This window comes from Dreissena polymorpha, chromosome 10 (assembly GCF_020536995.1).
Source record: "Dreissena polymorpha isolate Duluth1 chromosome 10, UMN_Dpol_1.0, whole genome shotgun sequence".
NCBI lineage: Eukaryota > Metazoa > Mollusca > Bivalvia > Myida > Dreissenidae > Dreissena > Dreissena polymorpha.
The window spans coordinates 27379284-27403655 of record NC_068364.1 but is presented as its reverse complement, the minus strand read 5'-3'; the positions used below and the strand labels follow the sequence as shown (position 1 = coordinate 27403655).

The 24372-nt window shown below is 35.2% G+C and overlaps 1 protein-coding gene across 1 annotated transcript; it reads right to left on the bottom strand.

The window, feature by feature from the left end:
- Nucleotides 1–3695: 3695 nt before the first annotated feature.
- On the bottom strand, nt 3696–24269 carry LOC127847301 (putative methyltransferase C9orf114). The gene is made up of 11 exons (XM_052379142.1): nt 24133–24269; nt 23348–23378; nt 18860–18991; nt 17089–17177; nt 15742–15812; nt 14839–14978; nt 12431–12561; nt 10211–10280; nt 6507–6714; nt 5256–5403; nt 3696–4161 (listed from the first exon to the last, which is right to left on the bottom strand). Exons 1-11 carry the CDS (start codon nt 24178–24180, stop codon nt 4087–4089), a joined length of 1143 nt encoding a protein of 380 aa, XP_052235102.1. The 5' UTR covers nt 24181–24269; the 3' UTR covers nt 3696–4086.
- Nucleotides 24270–24372: the final 103 nt, after the last annotated feature.

Below are 24372 nucleotides of genomic sequence, written 5' to 3'. Positions count from 1 at the left end.
TTTAATTCGTGTTGATATTAATTTCTACTACACCGTTCAAGGACACACCAGCTTTAGATTTACGAATGTCGAGGTGGGCGTTAAGTTATCGTATCTAATATACTTATCATTTAATAGATAGCACATGCTAGCACTCAACTATCAAATGCGCATTCCTAAACCTTTTAATTGAAACTAGAATGGTCACCTTATAATTTATTTATAGGTGTTTTCCATACGATTACAAATAGTCCCGATGTAATGCCATTGTTTACACCCTGTCGGAAAATATCAACGTAGCAGATCGTCCTAACCATTTCAATAAAACATCCACATAGACTCGGTCGTAAATCTTCCAATTAATTACAACAAGCATCAATGAAAACGTTCTAATTAAAACACTATTTATTGTTGCGTGGACGCGTGGGAATCCATCCTCATCAATATTTAATCTTCCAATTGGACACTAATGGTACGATACAGGAGCACCTTCTGATTGCCGTATCTAAGATCACACAGGCTGTAGATTGAAAAGTAAAAGGTTTAAACACATAGTTTTAAGAAGTACAATAACAAATCCCATTCAGCCTCTAATTGTAACAATATGGGGACCCGAATTTAAGTCCTCAGTTTGAAAAATGTCCTCACTTTGTTGGTGTACATTCTCTCGTGTGTCCTCAATTTTGAAGCATATTAATCATTCACATTTTTTTGGCATAAAATTAAATTATAATTCGTGAAACTTCTTTGTATACACGGATTTAAGCAAAACGCATTATCATAATAATTTAATATATTTTAGTCATTTAATATAAAAAAAAAACAACAACAACAAGTGAGCGTCGTGACCATAAAAATTAATTTGGGTGATTAAAACCGTAGGGCATGGACATTTGCTTCTGTATATTATATACCTTCTTACTGCCTATTGCGTCCATGCGACGCAGCGAACATTTCAATTAAAAAACATCATATTGCTTTAAATAGAAAGCCGTTCTTTGTAAGAAAATTTTAATAGAAATGCACATATATCAGTTACTTCGTTTTATAATCTAAAATTAAGGTAGTTATTGTGTTTGTTTAACACAATAAATGTCTTTTATTTTTGGAAAGTGTTTTGCTTTTTAATATGACTAATGGCATTAATTTGCTGGTAGGAAGTATAGGAGTTGCGTAATATGTACGAGTCTCGCTCTGGGAAAACCGGGCTTAAAGCATGCACGCAAAGTGCCGGCCCAGATTCGCCTGTGCAGTCCGCTCAGGCCCATCAGGGACGACACTTTCCACCTAAACTGGATTTTCAGCAAGAAGATACTTCCTTTAATCGAAAAATACAATAACAGCGAAAAGTGTCGTCCCAGATTAGCCAGTGCAACCTGTACAGTCCAATATGGAATTACATTAAACGCACAAGCATTAAGACCCATTTTCATGGTGCGCGGCTCATATCGAGTTCCGTAAATTGGGACTCAATCAAACCTGTTAAGGTCATTTTTGAAGGCACTCTATACAATTTGAGGGAAACACGAACAATTAAGTATGACATAAAAAACATTGAACAATAGTCTACCATCTTGTCAACTGTGATGCCCTTTCAACGCAAGGGAAAATACCGATTATGAAAAATAAAATATTTAATTATTGACAATTATTGTTAAAGGCTTTCAACTTGAATGATTTAGGGATATTTTTTCGTAAACATGTTATTGTTCAAGCAATTATCGTATCGCATATCAAATAACAATAACGTCAATTCATGTTTAACATATATGTTCAACGAGGATGTATGTAGATTGTCAATGTCTGCGTTATAGGAAAAGAAAATAATCCTTTTGACCCGCAATCGGTTTAAGTTAACGAAATAAATGCCAGATTAAATGTCTGCTCCTTAAATGGATTTATCAGTCGGTGTATAACTACATTGCACTGCACGGTGTCTAATCCTGTATGTCATAAGGTAGATGAATGATATTTTTGTCATATTTGCAGAAACATAATCGAAGTTTACTGAAATAAAGCATATTTAAGAAGCTGCAAATATATGCCTAAACTCAAAATCAGCTATAAAAACTGTGGAATGGTCACAGGTACAAAAGTAGGAAGGGCGTTTGAAGAACGATTGAGTTTATTGGGTTTGAGTAATTTCTTGTAGCATTGAGTTTTGTGGGTAAGCCGGAATACTCGGAGGAAACCCCATCTGTCCGGTATGGTGACTACCAACCAAAGTCACATGCTACCGGAAATCACTGCGCTAACAAACAGCCGGAAGTTCTGTACAACCCGAGTGGTGCTACTTTATCTGAGAATCGTCTGTTTGTTCCTAATTAACCCATTTATGCCAAGTGGACGTTCCCATCCTTTTACATTGGAACAATTTATTTCCAAAATTAGGGATGTCTAGTATATTAATTTTTTTATTTAGAATATTTCTTACGGAAATTCCTTTAAGCAAACAGTGCAGACCCAGATGTGACGCCGCATCATGCGGCGTCTCATCTGGGTCTACGCTGTTTGTCAAGGCCTTTTTTCTAGACGCTAGGCATAAATGGGTTTATGCCATCGGATCTTAACATACCTATGTGTAGATTGGGATCTTTTTGACAAATGCGTGTTGACATAGCATTTTTTATATATTCCTTTTCGTTGACTAGTAAATTGATTACGCAGTTACAATGGTTTACCACGCAAACCTCGGAATGTTCTTTTCTAAACAGAATGCTACATATACCTTTCACTGCAAACAACTATTCAGGCGGGCAAACAGTTAAAAGCCTACTGTATTTAAAATCTACATAACAAATCGATACATTTCGATCAGAAATCTGTATAATGGCCGTTAAACGTCGAATTAATTACTACATCGATGAAAACGTTTAAACGGAACACGGCTTTAACCGGCAATTAAATTTAGGAATTCCTCTTTAATTAATGTCTACGCTATTAAACAATAGCCCAGAATTCTGATAGTCGGATCACAATTGTTCTCAATAAATGAGCATCGATCTCTGTAAACACAATTGTTTTTTACAAACATACTTTTTCTATTCGTATGTAAGTCACTCTAGGGCATCAAACAGTGTATCGCCGTGATATGACTGGACAAGGCGAAAAAAAACAACTAAAAAAATATATATCGCTGAACACGGCGTAAAACCCAACTAAAAACAAAATATATGACTGAACACGGCGAAAAAAAAACACACTAATAAACGAAAGATGAATGAAAACGGCGAAAATTTCTTAATCATTTTACAAATATGTGGTACCAAAAACAATTAATATACTTGGACATTCGAATGATAACAAAATACTTGAATAAATTCAACTTAAACATAATGATTAAAAAAGGATGTTAACTTTTAAAATGGCTCAGATGTATCAATCAAACGATTTGTGGCAAAAACTAAAACTTCACTTTTGAAACAAAATTGATAAATGGCATAATACGGTCATAATGTAGTTTTGTACACTTGGAAACTTTTCTAACGCATCACTCTTCAAACTTGAATATCTCAGTTATGAGTAAAGATATTGATTAAAATTTTTACATACGATCATTTGACTACATTCTATGCAAGCTCACGATAAAATCATTCATCCCTGACTATTGGACGCTTTAGCACGTTGGGTAAGTGTGGTTCCATATTTTTGCACGTGGAAATGGTGAAACGCGATATAATTCTAGTTTTATTTCAATTTAATTTTATTTATATTGCAATAACAAACATGTGTAATATTGCATGCATGAATGACATATATACATATTGACAAGTTATTCCAACACAATCTTCAACATGTTGCAACTTTTATATGTATTATAAAAAAACATCATGTGTGTTACTTTTTAATTGCTTTTTCGGCTCTGTGAACAATCCTTGAAATGCCAAGGGACCTATACAAACAAATATAGGTCCCTGAAATGCCTGATATTCCATTTTGAACCCAATGACATTCCATTTTTAACTATGAAATTCTTTTTTTAACCTCATTATATTCTTTTTAAACCAATGATATTCCATTGATAACACCATGATATTGCATTTTCTGCCAAACATGTCATTTTAATCTTCCTGATATTCCATTTTTTTACCCCATACATGCCATTCATCAAGTGTCATCATTGGCTTTTGGTCGGCTAAACAGTTTTTGTCGTAATGCAGACATGGTTATCAAGATGGCCTCCTGAAAGAAACAAAGACGTTTTTATTGTTTACAATAGTTAAACAAGAAACCGTCGGAGACGGGTGATGCTCCCCAAAGTTTTTTTTGTCACAATATTGCACTATATATTCAGATAAAAGGAAACCTCTTGAGGGCACAAAAGTTGGGGGGGACAATAATTTTTTTATAGAAAATTTCAAAGGGCCATAACTCTGTGAAAAATCATCCGACCAGAACCCGCTAATAATATGCACATCTCCTCTTGGTAGTGAAGCTTCCCATAACATTTCATTAAATTCCGGTCATTAGTTGCTAAAAATAGGCCGGACAAGAATTGCACTATATGTACAGTTAATGGAAAATTTCAAAAATTTCAAAAGGCCATAACTCTATGAAAAATCATCCGACCAGAACCCGCTGATAATATGCACATCTCCTCTTAGTAGTGAAGCTTCCCATAAAGTTTCATTGAATTCCGGTCATTAGTTGCTGAGAAGTAGCCCGGACAAAAATTGTGCACAGACGGACAGACAGACAGACAGACAGACAGACAGACAGATGCAGCGGCAACTATATGCTGCCCCCATAATAAATTTTGGGGGAGCATAAAAATGACAGGCTTATTTGGGATGACACTTTATGCACATGCATTTAGCCCTGTTTTGTCAGAGTGAGGCTCAGTTTTATTGAGCTAGCCAAATGTACCCATAGGGTTACTTGCCCTTGAGTCAATTTTGCCCTTGAGACGGACATTTTTATATTTGTAGTTTGCAAAGACAAATTTTGTTTTAATGATTTGATGATTTGAGACTTTATAACAAGCTCTTAACTGTTGGTACTCAAAATAAATAAAAATTTCAAAACGAAATGTTATAAAATATTTGCTCACGATGGATTCAAATATGCACAGGCTAATCCACACAGGCTAATCTGGGATAACCCTTCACACACACTTCACACTTCACACACATGCATTAAGTACCATTTTCCCAAGCGAGGCCAAAATAAATGACTTGATTTTGTTATCTACAGAAACAGACAAATATCCTCAATATCATGACGTCAAATAAAGCAATAAATACCACAGAGTACAGTGTTATAAGACAATATTTTACCTCTGTTCTGATGGTACTACTCCCCTGCCCGGGGCAGGTGTTCAGGTAATGTTGGAACAGCAGACTGGGATCATCCATATCCAGTGTTTCATCACACTCCAGACTGGCTGATAGACCATGCATGCCGCCAAACACAATCAACACGTGCCTGTAAAACCAGTCAAACAGTTTTGTTTTGTTCAGATCACTATTAGTGTGTGCTCGATGCAAACAGGCTAGAAAAATGAGGTTCAACTCATACTTCTGGCTTTGGGAGATGAACTGAATGTTGGTATTTACAAAAATAAAATTTGGAAAACTTCAATTGCAAATTTTTGGCAGTCCTGTACTGTAAAATCATCAATATTTGTAAGAAAAAAATGCCATGTTAAAAAAAAAAATAACATTTAAGGATACGTAATTTCATGGATTTCTGATTTTGATACAAAAGTGATTTGTGTCTGTCATTTTTCGATGTGTTTGTGTTAATTTCTTTGATCTATCAACCAACAAAATCATCGAAAGATCAAGTCCAACGAATAATAATGATATTGCAGTAATTAAACTAATTGTTTCTTGGAATTTAAAGTGATGTCTTGCCATCCATTCATAGATAAAACGTCTTAAGGTCAACCAATGAAATAAACAAAAAATTAATGTCAAAGTATTTACATGAACTCTTTAGTTGAAGTTTCAAACTCATCAAGAGTGTTAACAAGCGTTTTTTTTAATTTGAACAGGTGACCTAGTTTTTAACCTCACGTTAACCAGTTTCGAACTTGATAAAGATATCATTGGGATGAATCTTCTAAACAAGTTTCATGAAAATCAGACAAAGAATGTGGCCTCCATAGTGTTAACAAGGCCAATGTTGACGTTGAACAACGAACAGCAGACAAAGTGCGATCTCAAAAACTCACCATGTGCATGTAGAGCTCAGGTGAGCTAAAAACAACAAGATTATTGCCAAGCAATAGAAGTCCCCTACCTACACAGGATCCACCATTTTCAGCAATATTTGTAGTCTATTTGTTGCCATAGCAACCAGAATTCTTGACATAGGAACAAAATGAAATAACGTGCATAATCTCCATATTGCCATCTATCTATGTATCAAGTTTCATGAAAAAATATGAAAAACTTTTAAAGTTATCGCAGGATCCAGAAAAGTGTGACAGACTGACAGACACACAGAGCGCAAACAATAAGTCCCTCTGCGGTTTCACCAGTAGGAGACTAACAATGATATTTACATTTGTATTCAGTATTTACCTGAACTCTTTAGTGGGAGCTTCAAACTCGTCAACACTCTTGCCAGTGTCTGATGTTCCAATCGTCAGGTCATACATTTCCTTGTACGGGCATTCCGTGAACACTGTCCCGAGAGAGTTGGCTAAGCGTACGGTGTAGCCCCAGTACAAGCCCTGGTGAGTCCGGGGCTGGCTGGGCGGAACAACAACACCTTTCACGTTCTTCCGATCTGGCAATAAAGGCCTCGCTATGGGAATACTGGGCTTAATGCTTCATTTAAGATTCCTTTAACCCTTTTCCATCTGTGTTATATTGGGATTGATATATAATTGGGTTAAGCATTATGTAATAGTACTTCAACAGTTTTTGGCCACATTCTGGTTATTCAATGAAAAAGCAAGTCGTTCGATTTTGACCTATAAAAATGTTCAGAACTTAACCCTTTTCTACTTAGATACATATTTTGACGCATTTGTTGTCCCTTAGAAAGTTATATTTAATTAAAGACATTTCTTACTAGATACAAGTTTTAAAGGCTTCATTTCCAACCCTTAGAAACTGATGAGCAGCAAACAGCATAAACCCTACACAGACTGTGAGTAACATGCAGACTGTTCTGGTTTTATGCTGTTTAGACATAGCAATTTATTCTTTGCTTCTGAGTTGGGAAAGGGTTAAAGATTCCTTTAAAAAAATTTATTTAATGCTACATAAGAATTCATCTCCCTTTCAAAGAAATCACTTTATTACCAAAAAGAAATCCATCACCTTCAATTAACAATCTTTTATATTTTAACAATTCCATCACCCATTCAATTAACAATCTGTATATTTTAATAATTTATGAGTCAAATATTATTATCCTCGTCCCTGATTAGCTTTTGCACACTTCACAGGCTTGTCTGGGACAACACTTCGCCCACGTGCATTAAAGGGATCATTTCACGGTTTGGTAAATTGACAAAATTGAAAAAAGTTATTTCAGATTTGCAAACTTTCGTTTTAGTTATGATATTTGTGAGGAAACAGTAATACTGAACATTTACCATGGTCTAATATAGCCATTATATGCATCTTTTGACAATTTAAAAACCTGAAAATTATAAAGCGTTGCACCGCGAAACGATTGAATAATTTGGAGAGTTCTGTTGTTGTCGTTTAATTTTGTGAACCTACGAAGATTGCTTATATAAAGTATAAAATACGTCTCTTACAGATACTTGGCAGGTTGGTCGAGCCGTCTAATTGGTTTTCACTCCAGGACTCCCGGGGTCACTGGTTCGAGCCCTGCTGCGGGCTACTTTTTTTTCCTTTTTTAAAGTTTATTCTTGATTTTTTACTGGAGCGTTTTAGATCCAATGTTTACATTTATCAATATAAAGCATTTAATGACAAACTTCAAAACATGCCAAAATCTGTAAAAAGGCCCCTCATATTGTGCTGCTCATAAATTCTTTTACTTACAGATACTTTATTAAATGGGTGATAAATCCACATTTGGCAATAAAGGAGCTTTTCATTGGAGATGAATTCTTATGTAGCAATTAGATAAAGAAATTTTATGGAATTGGAGATGAATGCAAATACAGTTAAACATTTCAAGTTTCGGCAAGCTAAAATTAAAACTTTAGACATATTTTATTGTGTTTGTGAGTTTTTTTAATAGATGAAAGCAAGTAATTTTCTAAACTGAAAAGTCAAACAAATACATACAGTTTTTGAATACCAAAACAGCATATCAGAAAGAGGTCAAGGTACACCAGTTGTAATTAATGACGGATTTCAATAGATTTTGAAAATCAGGAGTCAATTCAATGTAAACTTGAAAATTGAAGCATACTAGTTTGTATGCCCTTACTATTTAAATTCTCTGTAAATTTCTCTTAATATACATATTAAATCAAATTGCATGATCTCCACACAATTTGTATTATATTAAATAAATCATTAATTTAGCATTTATGGTAACATTTGCATTCAAATGATGCAAGGCATATAATTTGCCGGAGTCAAAATTGAGTAAATTCCAAAATGCTTGCATACAAAAAATGAGCGGGACTCTGCTTCAATTGATATCCCAGATTAACCCTTTGCATGCTGGGAAATTTTTCGTCTGCTAAAATTTCGTCTGCTGAATAGCTAAAATAAGCATTTTCTTCGATTTTTTTTCAAAGAATACTCTAAGAACAGCAAACAGTTTGGATCCAGATGAGATGCCACGTTCTGCGGCGTCTCATCTGGATCCAAACTGTTTGCAAAGGCCTTTAAATTTCGGTTCCAGCACTGAAAGGGTTAAGTGACCTAGTTTTTGACACGATTTAACGAGGATGGATACCAGGCCTTCATATTGTCAAGATAAAGATAACTAGAAATGGCGCGGCAGAGGCCGACGCGTATCCCCACGCCCCATGTTTGACCCAAGGGCGCCCATGGGTTGGTAATGGGGCCATGCATAGTTGAGATTGACCGTATTGTCATAAGAAAAATTCAGTATCAATTAGAAGTGAATCGGTTTAGAAATGCAGAAGTTATAGTAAGAGGCAATTTTGGGTGGGTGTGGTCTATGTGGGTGTGATGCCCCAGGGTTGGTAATGGGGCCATGCATAGTTGAGATTGACCGTATTGTCATAGGAGAAGTTCAGTATCAAGTACAAGTGAATTGGTGTAGATATGAAGAAGTTACAGTAAAAGGCAATTTTGGGTGGGTGTATTCTATGTGGACAGGGCGCCCCAGGGTTGGTAATGGGGCCATGCGTAGTTGAGTTTGACCGTATTGTCATAAGAGAAGTTCAGTATCAACTAGAAGTGAATCGGTGTAGAAATGAAGAAATTATAGTAAAAGGCAATTTTGGATGGGCGTGGTCTATGTGGGCGGGGCACCCCAGGGTTGGTAATGGGTCCATGCATAGTTGAGATTGACCGTATTGTCATAAGAGATGTTCAGTATCAATTTGAAGTAAATAGGTGTAGAAATAAAGAAGTTAATGTAAAATAACATAAACAAATGAGTGAAAATTTCTGACCCGGCCCCACCCAAACCCCCATAACTTTTGACCCAGGGGTCAGATCAAAATTCCAAATAGTGCAGGATCGCACATATGCTCATAGCTACCATGTGTGTAAGTTTCAAGGTTCTAGTGCTTATAGTGTAGGAGGAGAAAGTGGCCAGAACGGGCCGACAGACAGACATACAGACGGACAGAAGGCGGAGATAACCACAATATCCCCACGCTTTTCAAAAAGCGTGGGAATAATGACCATGTTTCAACAAGATTACATTACAAATGTGGCTTATAGAGTGGCAATATGAATTTTCTAAGATTCGACCTGAATACCTAATTGTTGGGACTCACATTACCAAGATTGGACTTTGCTCAGATATTGTTAAGATAAAGATTCTGACCAAATTTCATCAAGATGGTGTCAAAAATGTGGTTGCTACTGTGGTTACAAGGTTTGACAGTGAGACTCAGTGTTGGACTTTCATGACCCCGATTGGACCTCGACCTTCACATTGGCAAGATTCGTGCATTTAAGTAAAGTGCCATTCCGCCTTTATCCTTCTTTTTGTTAAAAGTATGTCTCTTCTAAGAAAAAAGCCAGTTTAGGCAAAAGGTTATCTCCCTGCTTAGCCTATGCGTGTTGAACCTGCATGTCTGGGACAACACTTTTACGCCCATGAAATAAACGAGGCTTAAATGTTCAGTTTTGTGTAATTCACATACCCCACGTAGAGTTATCCATTTTCACGGTAACCCTCAGCCCGGCCTTCAGATGTTTGTCAATTTGGCAATCCTGAAAATACACGATTTAAAATAACATTTAAGAAGTGTTCTGGGAAAACTGGGTTAAACTCATTCGCATAAATTGCGGTCCCAGATTAGCCTGCGCCGTCTGCACAGGCTAATCAGGGTCAACACCTTTCTTGTAAAGAATTTTTCATTTAAAAGAGTTCTCTTCAACATAAATCCAGTGCAAACGAAAAGTATTGTTTCTGATTAGCCGGTGCAGACTGTGCATGTATTAAGCCCAGTTTTCCCAAAACTAGGCTCATTGAATCACTTGTTCAAGTTATTTCATAATCTCAGAGGTTACTTGAATAATGGTACAGTTTTTTTTCTTCAATTTTAAATACAAGAAGTTGACCTTACATACCATGTAAAACAATTAAAATAATATGTAAAAGTGTGTATGTACATTAAACAGCATATATAAGGCATTAATGCATTAAAAAAATAAAATATATTTATTACTTAATACACCATATCTCTATTCAAAATATAATAAATATAATAGAAAAAAAATGCATTTAAGCATGAATTATGCAATTTAAAAATACATATTGTTAATTTAACCTCTTTCACAAAATCCAGCTTTCACTATTCTATAAAAAAATCCGGCTTAATAGTTGCTAGAAAATATTCTATACTGTTTCCTCGAATGTAAGTAATTTTTGTTGATTTGGATGTTATTTTTTTATAACTTATAAGAAAAACTGTACACATTTAAAAACAGTTATTGTTTATTTACTCAAATAATTACAATTATATTCAAATTCACAGATAGTTGTTGTATGCACTTTCTTAAAAAATACTGCAAAATACTTGATATTTTCAGCATGAAATTGCATGTTGTTGTTTTTTAAATATCTTTTTTTATGGACATGTAAATTGATGGATTTCAAGAAAGATAAAAAAGAATTTGTGTCGGTCATTTTCCAATTAATTTGTGTTAAATTCGTGGATTGGTCTACCCACAAAGTCAACAAAAACTAATATCCATTAAATAATAATGTTTTTAACGTATCTTAAGTTTACTATTATCTGATAATACCTGTTTGAATAAATTTGCAAAACTTTAGGTGACCTACATTTAAGATGACCCGTATTTAAGGTAACCTACATTTAAGGTGACCTACATTTAAGGTGACCTACATTTAATGTGACCCACATTTAAGGTGACCTACATTTAAGGTGACCTACATTTAAGGTGACCTACATTTCCAAATGAGCCTTTTCTGATTTCTACAATGAAGTTCTCCCTTTTTAACATAAGAATTGCATCCGTGCTCTAGCTAGGATTCGATAAAGGCAGGGTGCTCTTTTGTTAAAAGGGCACTTCAGCTTGCTATAAAATGTGTTTTGTACATAATTTATGTTAAATAACAAATTTTGTTTTCATTAAAAAATATTGAATTTATCAAAACTACTTTCACTGTAATAACTTATTAAATTCATTGAAAATTCATTTGCTGTATAATAATGTAAAATAAGAAGGTGGGATCCAATGGAACAAAGCACCGTTCCGTTCAGGTTTAGCTCATTGAAACTGGCCGTTCTTCCTGTGCCTGTATTCACCAACCATTTCTTAGAATTTAGTCTAAGAGTAAAGCCTGTTCTTTAAATTTGATTATTCAAAAATTGCTTAAGTTTTAAGTCAAACTTGGCATTTACTGTCTGTATTTTATTCAATCTTCATGTAGAATATTCTTTTACGGACATAAACACCACTGGTTGCCTGCATGTATTCAAACGCTGGATGTACTTTTCTTGGTTTAAAGTCTATTCATTATTCCTTAGTGTAAGAATTGGTCGCCATGGTGTTTTGGATATGGTGACCGCCTAGCGTTGATATGGTGCCTGCCTTGCGACAGGGAGGTCACGGATTGATCCCCACGATAGGAGCGTTCTTTGAATCTCCCCCAGTGACATCAAGAATATTTCTAGGCCCAGGAAATGTACTCAAGAGCTTTTCCTATAAGCCTATGGCTTTCTATGCAATCTAGCCAAAATGAATAGGTTTAAACTAAGAATTGGTCCTACCTTTAAGGAACCAACATTTATTTGGTGTATAATAATGTTAAAAGAGAAGGTGGGGGCCAAAGGCGCAGGGTGCCATTCTGTTCACGCCTAGCTCATTTAATCTGGCTGTTCTTGCTGTCCTACCTTTAGGAGACCAACATTTACGAAGGAGCCCCTCCCCTCTTTAGGGGGCTTGTTAAGGACCACACCCTCTCTGTAAGGGGTCTGCTCCTCGGCTCTCATGTGGTGAGGACAATACAAGGGGTTCAACAGTCCTGCAAAACAGACAGTGGTAAGATTCCCGATACATAGCTAATCTCAACAAGGGGTTTAACCCTTTCCCCCATAAGAAACAAAGTGAAAATGACCATGTGCAAACAGCATAAAACCAGAACAGCCTGAGACTAACTCACAGTCTGTTCAGATTTTATGTTGCTTGCTGCTCATCAGTATCTAAGGGTTGGATAAGAAGACTTTAAAACAAGAGCGTCGCATAACGGGTGCCACGCTCGGCTGCGAAAGCTTGTCAGAATTATTTTGTTTTTGTTTTAGAGGTCACAGTGACCTTGACATTTGACCTATTGACCCAAAATGGGTGTGGCGTGTAGAACTCATCAAGGTGCATCTACATATGAAGTTTCAAAGTTGTAGGTGGAAGCACTTTGATTTAAGAGGCAATGTTAAGGTTATTGTTAAACTTTTATATAAGGGATCACAGTGACCTTGACCTTTGACCTATTGACCCAAAATGGGTGTGGCGTGTAGAACTCATCAAGGTGCAACTACATATGAAGTTTCAAAGTTGTAGGTGGAAGCACTTTGATTTTAGAGCATATGTTAAAGTTTGATATTAGAGGTCACAGTGGCCTTGACCTTTGACCTAGTGACCCAAAAATGGGTGTGGCCTGTAGAACTCATCAAGGTGCATCTACATATGAAGTTTCAAAGTTGTAGGTGGAAGCACTTTGATTTTAGAGCCAATGTTAAGGTTTAAGCATGACCCCTACAGCGGACGACAGACAAGCTGGCTATGACAATAGCTCAGGTTTTCTCCGAAAACAGCCTCGCTAACTAGGTCTTAAATTAAATTTAACTTTCTAAGGAAGAAAAAATGCGCAATGAAGCCTTTAAAACTTGATTTAATAAGATAGGTCTTAAATTAAACTAAAACTTTCTAAGGGACAAAAAATGGGTTAAAATACGTATCTAAGCGATAAAGGGTCAAAAGACCTGGAGAGAGAAAGCGGAAGCTGCATAAGATAGGAATCAGGGTCATGGGCACAGTATCCAAGAATGTTCTCTCTTGTTTGTTTTGGCTCAACTTTGAGGAAGAGATTTGAGTTTCCATGAAGCTGAGTATTGAGAATGTCAGTCAGCTCATGAAGCTGAGTATTGAGAATGTCAGTCAGCTCATGAAGCTGAGTATTGAGAATGTCAGTCAGCTCATCAACAATTTCAGTGCTGTGAGTTTCCATGAAGCTGAGTATTGAGAATGTCAGCCAGCTGAGTATTGAGAATGTCAGTCAGCCGAGTATTGAGAATGTCAGTCAGCTGAGTATTGAGAATGTCAGTCAGCTGAGTATTGAGAATGTCAGTCAGCTCATCAACAATTTCAATGCTCACCACCAATTAAAAATTTTGTGACAGACTGACAAACAGATTGACAGACGGATGAACAGGATGGACAAAGCTAATTCTACATCCGTCCACCTTTGGCGAGGGATAATAATATACACTTATTTCTCCTTAAACTCAGGCCTGACTCACACTCAAAACTCAAAAAAGGTTTCATTAACACCAAATTGAGCATGATGGGTCTACTCATCTCAAAAATTGACAACAACAAAATCAAATTTGTGTAAAAATAATGACTCAAGTACGTTCTTGATGCTAGGCCATGATCCTGCATGCCATATGTCCTGAATTTGGCAGGACAGTCACGCTTTTTGTTCAAATTTCCCTATTCCAGACAATATGTCCCATAATGTTTAATAATATGTTGTTTCTATAAGTTTATAATGAAACTCGCTATTAAAGCTCTGTTTGCTAAAACTTACAATTGCTTATCACTTTCACAAACAAGGATGAAGTTTTTTACTTGTCACAGAAATGACGAATACCCATTGATGTTGCAAGTTGTCGTTGTTTCTAAGATATTTACTAATAAAGTCTATATTAACACTAATAATTGTAATATTACAGAAATTCTAAGTTGTAAACCTGCCTACCTAATATCCCAAATTAGCCTAATTAGGGACAACACTTTCCACTATTATAGTATTTTTTGTTAAAAGGCAGTCTCTCCTCAGACAAAATAGAGTCAAGGCAGAAAGTGTCTTCCATAATTAGCCTATGCGGACTGCACAGGCTAATCTGGAATGACACTTGACACACATGAATTATGTCTAGTTTTCCCCAAGCAAGTCTCAAATACTTTTTTATTCCCATCATTTAACCTTGGATAACAGAAACAATCATCCAAGCCCAGGAAGTTAATTCTTGCAGTTTTCAAAAGAAAATGAAAAACCCCTATGTTGCCCATGCTTCAATACCTGCATACTGCAAGTCCTTGTGTTGAGGGAAGAAAACTTTCCTTAGGTACTGTGGACACTCAAGATACTGCAGGATCCGCGCCAGCTGCACATTTCCATGACCATGTTTGCCAATACCCTTGAACTCACCGTCCGTGGACCTTGTCAAGAAATTATTTTTATATTGTAAAATCATTAATATTAGTGGGCATGAAATTTTGTGGTTTAAACAAAGAATAATTAGTGGACAGGTACATTTGTTTACTTCTGATTTTTGCCAAAACGAAAAAAACACAACTAATTTTGCATTGGAAACTGAAATTTGTTTATGGGTGACCAAACAAAATCAATGATAACAATGATAATTAATGTCTCACAAAAAATAATGACTTTACAGTATATTTAAAATATATAAACTAAAATGACTCCGAATAATACATAATTTTAATTATGTGAGCATAGTCATCTGGAATGTGCAGTAAAGACTTTATCTGCTGAAAACAATAATTATTTTAATGAAATTCACAGACATGTATAGAAATAAAATGTATAGCCTTAATACTTATAGCTATACTATTTACAGACATACTATTTATAGACATATTATTTACAGACAAGCTATTTATAGACATACTATTTATAGACATACTATTTATAGACATATTATTAACATATTAAAGGGACCGTCAACCGCGATTGACGAAAAAGGAAAGTTCTAAAATACCATATTTTTATGTAATTATAAGTTTATATCAATTAAATTAAAATATCAATAGAATCTTTTTGATACTATTTATAGACATACTTTTTACAGATATACTATTTACAGACATACTATTTATAGACACATTATTTACAGACATACTATTTAAGCCATACTATTTTTAGCCATACTATATATAGACATTCTATTTAAAGACAAACTTTTCAGTGTATCCAGATTCATCAAACACAATGATTTCATCCACATTGAACACTGCAGCAGCTCTGGCAATCTGAAAACAAGTAACCACATAATTGGTCATGTAAGTTTTTAGTAAAACTTGTCATAAATATTATTAATAAACATTGATTTACAAAAAATAACATACCATTACGACCAAGAATGAAAGAAAAAACTAAATCAACTTCTGAAATGTTTCTACTCAGAGACCAGAACAATACAAGAGTTTGTGCGGTAACCAATCTTTACAGCAAAGCAATATTTCAATTCATAAAATAAAACATGGTTAAAGTTGTCTTAAAGTCAAAGCCTTTTCATTTCTAACTCAATGGAATCATCATGATTTATCAATACTGTAAAATCATTTACATTCATCGGCATGAAATACTGTGGTTTTTCACAAACAACTTTGTTGTTGACACATACATGTGTGGATTTCTAAAAAATGTATGAGAAATTTGCATCAGGTATTTTAATATGTGTTTGTTTAAAATTTGTAGTTGGTCATCCCATGAAACCAATGTACATGTAAGTTAAGGTCCAAAAAGTAACGAGAGCGCCGATGGCGTTAAAAGCATAGGTGCAAGATACAGGGAAGAATGGCGTCACGTGGTATAATGTAGTTCGATATCGCCATCCGCGAATTTCTCAAATCAATAATTTCAAACAATTACCGACTATTTAAATAGATAATCTTTCCATTTACATCAGTGTTTGAAACGCTTATGAAAAATAATTACCCAAGCCTTTCAAAATTTAAGCACGGACAGATCTGTATCGAACTATTCTTTTCACAAATGAAAATAGACGCTACCCTATTCGTCTGCGTCAAGAATTTGTCGTAAAACTTGTGGTAAGCGTTAGATGCAGACGTGCACAACAGATTTCTGAATGCAGATTTTTATAGAAACTCCTCACAGCAGTTACTTCCCTTGCTTCGCCCGGTCAGTAACTTCTAGTATAAGGGAGGCCACTGCGTAGGAGATTGAGATTTATAGTGCAGATAGAATTGTTTTACGAACGAAATTTGTTTTAGGTTATAAGAAGATTTTTTGACATAAAACGGTCTTAGAAAAATTCACTAAAAACGGTGTCGGCAATATTCTTGGAAGAAAACGTTAGAAAAACGTTTCAAAATATTTTTTGTAAGAATGACCATATACTAAATTAAATAGATATTTCGTCTGATTTTTGATCAGGTAAGGCTTCATAAAGGGCAACCAATCGATGTGGATTTTCGAAATGTGGTATATACCATAAGCATAGGTGCGTAAACGCACCTATGCTAAAAATGATTTTACAGTACTAGTTAAGGAGCAGTAACTTACCTGCCCAGCAAGATATGTCCTCAGTTCTGGAGTTAGGGCATTATCCAGGATAGATCCCGGTACGGCAATCGACACTGTATATGGCCGACCTGAAAACACATGGCATATGGAGGACTTTAAACATTAACAATATGTTATCCAGGATAGACACCGGTAGGGCAATTGACACTGTATATGGCAGGCCTGAAAACACATGGCATATGGAGGATATTTACAATATGATCCATACTATGTGAAAATGGGGCCTAATGCATGTGTGTAAAGTGTTATCCCAGATTAGCCTGCAGAGCCCACACAGGCTTAACAGGGATGACACTCTCCAACTTTACTGGATTTTTGTTTGAGGGACTTCCCAAAAAAACACAATTAGATTAAAATGGAAAAAGTCGTGAGGACTGCGCAGGCTAATCGGGGACAACACTTTACACACATGCATTAAGATTTTCATTGGTCCAGACTCATATACAAATACAGAGTAGATTCTTCAAAGTAGAACAATTGCATGTGGAACATGAGAGATGGCAGATCTGCTATGGACATTGGTCAAGTAAAATTCAGTTATTTGTAGTCTGTTGGTTAAGAATATTTCTTAATATTCATCAATCTTTGATATGGAAAAAAATTGCATAAGAACGTAAGTATTTTTCATTTTAATATGTCTTCAACTTTTAATTCATATATACTATGAAAATCAACCCCCTCCCTAAAAACGAATTTCAAGATGGAATGGAAAATTTTGCTGAAGAAAATTACATGCCCAATTGGCAGCGCTGATATTGGCAGGGATTCTACATCAAATTTTGTGATGCTAAATTTACATGGCTTTGGTAAAATTCTTTTCATTACAGCTATTTTTGCTTTTTCCTTTTGACATAAAATGTAGACAAATAGATTTTTTTAATGGGTCAATTTGTAGCAATCAAGTAATTTAGTTTAAAACTATTTAATCTTGATTGTTTAACAATTAAATCGCCATCAAGCCTGTTTCCTGAGTAAAACCAGTACTTAAGTGTCAGTGGGGATCGACCAAACAACATTTTGGCAGACACTATATCCCCTACTAGTGTTTTTTTTTGCTTCATATTTTACGGCCTGTGCCTTTCAGATTGGGAAAAATAGATAAATAACGTGATAAACCACGAAATTGGGGAAATTTATACATTTTTAATACCGGTATGATTATAAATAACAGCATTCTATTAGTTTATAAGTGCATGTTTAACTTCATTTTTAAAGTTATATTATAAAGTGCTACAGACTTATATCGCTGTATTATATATTCAGTAAACCAATTGATTAGTTTATTGAAAAGGTTTGGCATCTTTTTGGGGAAATTTTGGTCAGATTTTTTTGAAAAATTGTTTTTTTTTCATAGTTGAAACAGCCCTTATAGGCTGTAATTTTGGGCACACAAAAAAACACTGCCTATGCCACATTCAAAAGAGACACTATGCGGTACCTTTACTTTTCTGTTGCTTAGAGACAGACATCTTGGTATCTTTAGTTTTCTGTTGCTAAGAGACAGACAGCTTGGTACCTTTACTTTTCTGTTGCTAAGAGACAATCTACTTGGTACCTTAGTTTTCTGTTGCTTAGAGACAATCTACTTGATACCTTTAGTTTTTTGTTGCTAAGAGACAATCTACTTAGTATCTTTAGTTGTCTGTTGCTAAGAGACAATCTACTTTGTACCTTTAGTTTTTTTGTTGCTAAGAGACAGACAGCTTGGTATATTAAGTTTTCTGTTGCTAAGAGACTGACAGCTTGGTACCTTTAATTTTCTGTGTCTGTTCCTCCTCCACCAGTTTCATGTTCTGTGTCTCTTCTGCTTGTTCTTCTTCCTTTTTCTTCTTCATCTGTGCGAGCAGTTTTTCTTCCTTTAATTTTCTTTTCCGGGCTTTTTCTACAAGTCAGTCAGATACTTGCAAATATGACATAATTAAGAATATTATCCTTTAATTCAGAGAAAATAATATTTTGCACTATAAATCAGAACATAAATCTAAACATGGATGGAAGTATTTTACAAATGTATAGTTGTTCATCGTTTTATTATTGAAGTCATTTATGTTTCAAATCATTATTTAACAATTTGTGTTGGCAAGTGATGAAAACATATGTTATGTTTTGATAACAATTTCTTGGATAACATAAAACCTATTATTTGGCTCCATCATGTTGATACATTTTGTTATACATGGAATAGTAGATAAGTACAGTACGCTTCTTTTTTAATAATGGTCTTCATTAAAACTTTTGTTACTTAATGTTTCATCTGCACTGTAAAGAAGATCAAAAGGAACTTGAAACAAGCGGGCCTTAAAAGCCAGGGGTGGCGAAATCTCAAAAAAGTATACTTGTCCACGGACAACCATTTAAGAAATTTAACTTGTACGTTGCTGAACTACACTTGTCCATTATTGTTTATATAAACTATAAACCCATTTTTTGATTAATGTATTGTTAAATAATGTGGAATTAATTAGAATGAGTAGTATTTGCTTGTTTTAGTTATAGTTGTATTTCCATGGTACATTCATTATAGCAGTATATTATAAACAATATAAAGACTTTTTCAAACTTTAAATCTTGCAAAGCTAGTGTTATAATTCTGCTCTGTTGAGGAAGATTTTTTTAAAAACGTTCCATCTTTACCGTTAAAGTTGTCTGTAATTGTGTACACTCCGGTCTTACTGACAATAACGTAGTGACGTCACCATCTATGTATAGAATGGTCGTCTGTAATAAGGTAGACCGTGTTTTGATCATATTAGTTCAATACTTTAATTTAAATCTGATTGTCAATGTGTCCACAAACGATCTTTGTGACAATAACTTAGTGACGTCACCATCATGTATAGAATGTCTGATTGTAAAATATAAAAAAACAGTCTGTGCACTGTCTAACAGTCAGACAGAATGTTGAAAATGCAGCATGCTCCCGGTCTCTTATAGAATAAGGGAGATGACTGCGCAGGTGAGTGCCTGTATTTTAGCTTCATTGCTCTGCAAATAGCACTGAAAATGTAATCGCATGTCAACATCCGGTTTTGTAAAAATTCATTACGGCTTTAATTCAATGTATTTTTTGTATTCCTCCACCCGACTGGTTGTCCACGGACAACTTCATTGAACAAGATCAGTTGCCCAGACAAGCAAATGTACGACTCGGGCAACTCGGACATTTGATTTCGCCACCCCTGAAGGCCCAAAGTCGCTCACCTGAGATATCAAGATATTATTGGGACAAATCTTCTGACCAAGTTTCGTGAAGATTGGACAATAAAAGTGGCCTCTAGAGTGTTATCAAGGTTTAACTATAGCCATTATATAGCCATATAAGGAAAAATGCCCTGCCCCCTGGTGGCCATGTTTTTAAAGCAACCAAAACCATTTTCGAACTCATCCAATATATCATTGGGACAGGGCTTTCCTTAGACCTCAAATCTCAAGAGTCAAGGACTCTTGGGACCATATTTTCAAGAGTCAAAATCAAACTTCTAAGAGTCCTAATAATAACGCAGGAGAGTCAATGATTTTTTGCAATTTAAGCAAATTACTGAGATATAAAATATAAAAAGCAACAAATTAAAAGATACATGTATGCTAACATTTATTTCTAACATTTTACTGTCACTACATCACTATGCGTTTAAACACAATATTTCAATGATTAATAAATACAAAACATGTATTCTAATACAACATTAACTTCATGTATACAGCAGAGTAATATGTCATATGTTCTAAACAACATCTCAAAGAGAAATATGTCATATCATGTCTTACACAACATCTCAGAGAGCAATATGTCATAAATCCTACACAACATCTCAAAGTTTACATACAAAATATGTATTCTCATACAACATTTACTTCATGTATACAGCAAAACAATATGTCATATGTTCTACAAACCAACAATCATTTGAGCAAATAAATAAATCATTCATGCATTTAAAGAGTGATCTCATTTGGGTGCCGCAGTAAAGAAAATGTAATAAAACAACACTATGACTACACACACACACAACTAGCATAAAACCAGCAAACTATCCCTTTCTTCTCTTGCACATGTCTTGAAACCTGCGCAGCACATTCTGGGATGGAAAGTCACTCACTGCCGGACCTTCCTCTATGATCCGGATAAGCTTGGCGACTTTTTCATGGGACATACCTGGTCTTGCTTTAGTTTTTAGTCTGTTCTGCGTGGAAAACCCACGCTCACAAGCAACACTGTTGAGCGGTGGTGTCAGCATGTACTTTGCCAGGATGCAAAAGTCAGGGAATAACTCAGTGTGGTTGTCAATTAATTCCTGACACACTGTTTTCAATGATCTACCACGCATGTTTTTAACAGTCATTTTGAATTGAAGATGGTCTGCTCGCATGCGGTCTGGTTGGTTAAGTCCAGGGGTTTCCTCAATTGTCTTTGGGGGTGTTAGGAGCACTGTCATATAGATCTAAAGTACGCTTTGTCGTTGGTGTCTTACACACACTTTCAGAGTTACTACCGACTCCGAATTCGAAAAGGTTTCTCTGCGACATTTTCCGAATGCACAAGCACAATTACACTTTGCACAATTACACTTTATCCAATAACTTTGTTTGACCGTTTCGCGTGGCTATTAAATTAAGAATGAAAAACAAAATCTGGAAAAAAAAACATTTCCGCTGGCTATCACAAAAAACAACAACATACGGGTGGTACCTAAACACAATAGCCTATATAAATCGGTAAACTATAAAAGGAAATTATTTCTACTCGCCGATAAAGGTGCCTCCGTATTTAATCTCATCAAAAATTCCGACGCCCTTTAATTATTTCATGTGCCATCTTCATTGAAGACGTGCGACAAACACGCCGTTTTCTATGCGTTCTCAGACGGTCTATTATTACGCCTACATGTATTTTGTAATCAATTAGCTCATGCAAAAATTGTCACTTTGCCACAAGCTCAGTTATATCGGTTCTATAGTTATGTTTAGCAACTTGGATGCAAAGCGTGTAATTTGACGTTGTAGACAGTACATATGCCAGCATAACTTTCGCGCGTCTTTGAACTGAGCAATCATGAAGTAAAACAGTGATGGGTGCATTCAGCTTTGGAAATACATTCTTACATACTCTGGAAATATCTCAAAATATGCTTTACGGTGTTCTGTGGATATGGATGTTATTATTTTATATTGAATATTATTAAAACTGACGCGGATGAGTCCATTCTGTTTTGGTGGGTTTATAGTTCTTCTTAAATGCTCTGAGCTTTTATGAGTACATACGTACAGCTCAGAGGGTCAATAGCTGGGAGTTATTATTGCAACTAGGTGGGTTAAATACACGTCTTTTACGCAAACAGCTGATAACAAACGCTATGGTAAATAATGGAAAGTTAATACACGCGTCATCGAACCAGCAGTGTTTTAATTGGTCAATACTAGATTTCTTAATTAACCAAACTCCGCCTACTGGGTTGACTTGTGCTTCGATGATTGGAAACGGGCGTTAACGATTAGCGTTTACTAAATGAGTCAATTATCGCTTAGTCTTAACAACTTTTGATCTCGTTGATGCAAGTCGGTATATTCCCCCGGGTCAAATGTGACGCATGACATAATTTTCTCAAGAGTCAAAAAGGGGTCTTCTGTAATTTTCAAGCGTCAAAACCCGGGAGCTCGGGTCAAAGGAAAGCCCTGATTGGGACAAATCTTCTGACCAAGTTTCATGATGATCAGAAAAATAAATGTGGCAGGCCTTTTTTTGTCTATTTTGGGAATGAGTACCTAGCAAAATTGGGATTTTTCGAGTCGCAAAATCTTCCAATTGGGAATAATTTTCATCGACAAAAGCACTATTTGGGCAGGGAGTTTTCCAGTTATTTTGGATAAAATTCATATAAATTATGGTTATATATTTTTTAGACTATTTACAAAATAAAATTGAGATATAGAGTCTAATAATCATAAGTCATAAGACACTTCTATGTAAAAAAAAATGGGATTTTTTTTTTGAGAATTGGGAAAAAATATGCATATAAGGCATTGGGAATGGGTCCGACTATCGGACCGGTGAGATAGGCAGAAAAAGGCATGTGTGGCCTCTAAAGAGTTAACAAGGTAAATGTTGACGCCGAACTACAGACAACAGACAAAAGGCAATAACAAAAGCTCACCATGAGCATGTTGTGCTCAGGTGAGCTAAAAACAAATAAAAAATTACCAATGCATGCTTATAACATGTAGAAAATAAATGACTTACTTTCGTTTTTCCATTTTATCAATTCTTTTGGCTGTAAATAATCAAGTCAAAATTTAAACTTCAAAGCAAAACAAAATAATGATTCATAAGAAAAGTATTTATACACAAATACATTTATATCTGAATTACCCAAACTTATATTTTATTCCAAACTGAGAACAAATCCCGGTACATATGTAATTATTAATAAGCATGTTCTCCAACACTAGAATATTTTCATACTGTTTACTATTTTTGAATTTTTATTTCAAATTTACCAAAAAAAATTATCTTTTGACAGTCTTCTTCAAATGTTAAATAACATTTATTCTTTAAATAATCAATGAAAGCAATTACAAATGCAGTTTGGCAAAAGACATATTACCAAAAACAGAAGTATCTAAATATTCACAAATGGCCATTTTTGTGGATCTGGATGAGTGAGCATTTAGAAGATATGGTACTTGACAGTGCAGATTGATTTGATGCTATTGATGTTTAAATACATTGGCTTTGAAAATGTCTAGAGTTGAAGAGCCCACAATGTCAACAGTTAATTCAAATCAGGAATAGTTTTGGCAAAAACGAGTTTTTATTGAAGACAGTTTTTGCTTAAATGAAAGCACTGGGAACTCTTGTTCACTAAATTACAAACTACATTCTGATGAACCAGTCGATAATACCCGAAAGCGGAGTTGGACAGTATATATAGATAGATAGATAGATAGAACATGCAATTTGTTGTAGTAGTTTTTTAGTGTAATGATACCTTAAGTGTACGAAAAATACAAATTTCTGTAACGTACATTTGTTGGTCTTTCTGAGAACCTCTTGACGTACATTGGTGCCTCCATATCGCAAAAAAATACGTTAATAAAACACAAATCAGAGAAACACGTTTTGTTATTATTGATCGTGTACAAATAAATGCTTTTTCCAGAGCGTCTTTTGACAATGATATAGGATGGAGTGTAACCTAAGTAATTTTAGGTCAAATCGGCCTTGTACACAACGGACCATCAGGGGCGTAGCTGGGCATACGCAAA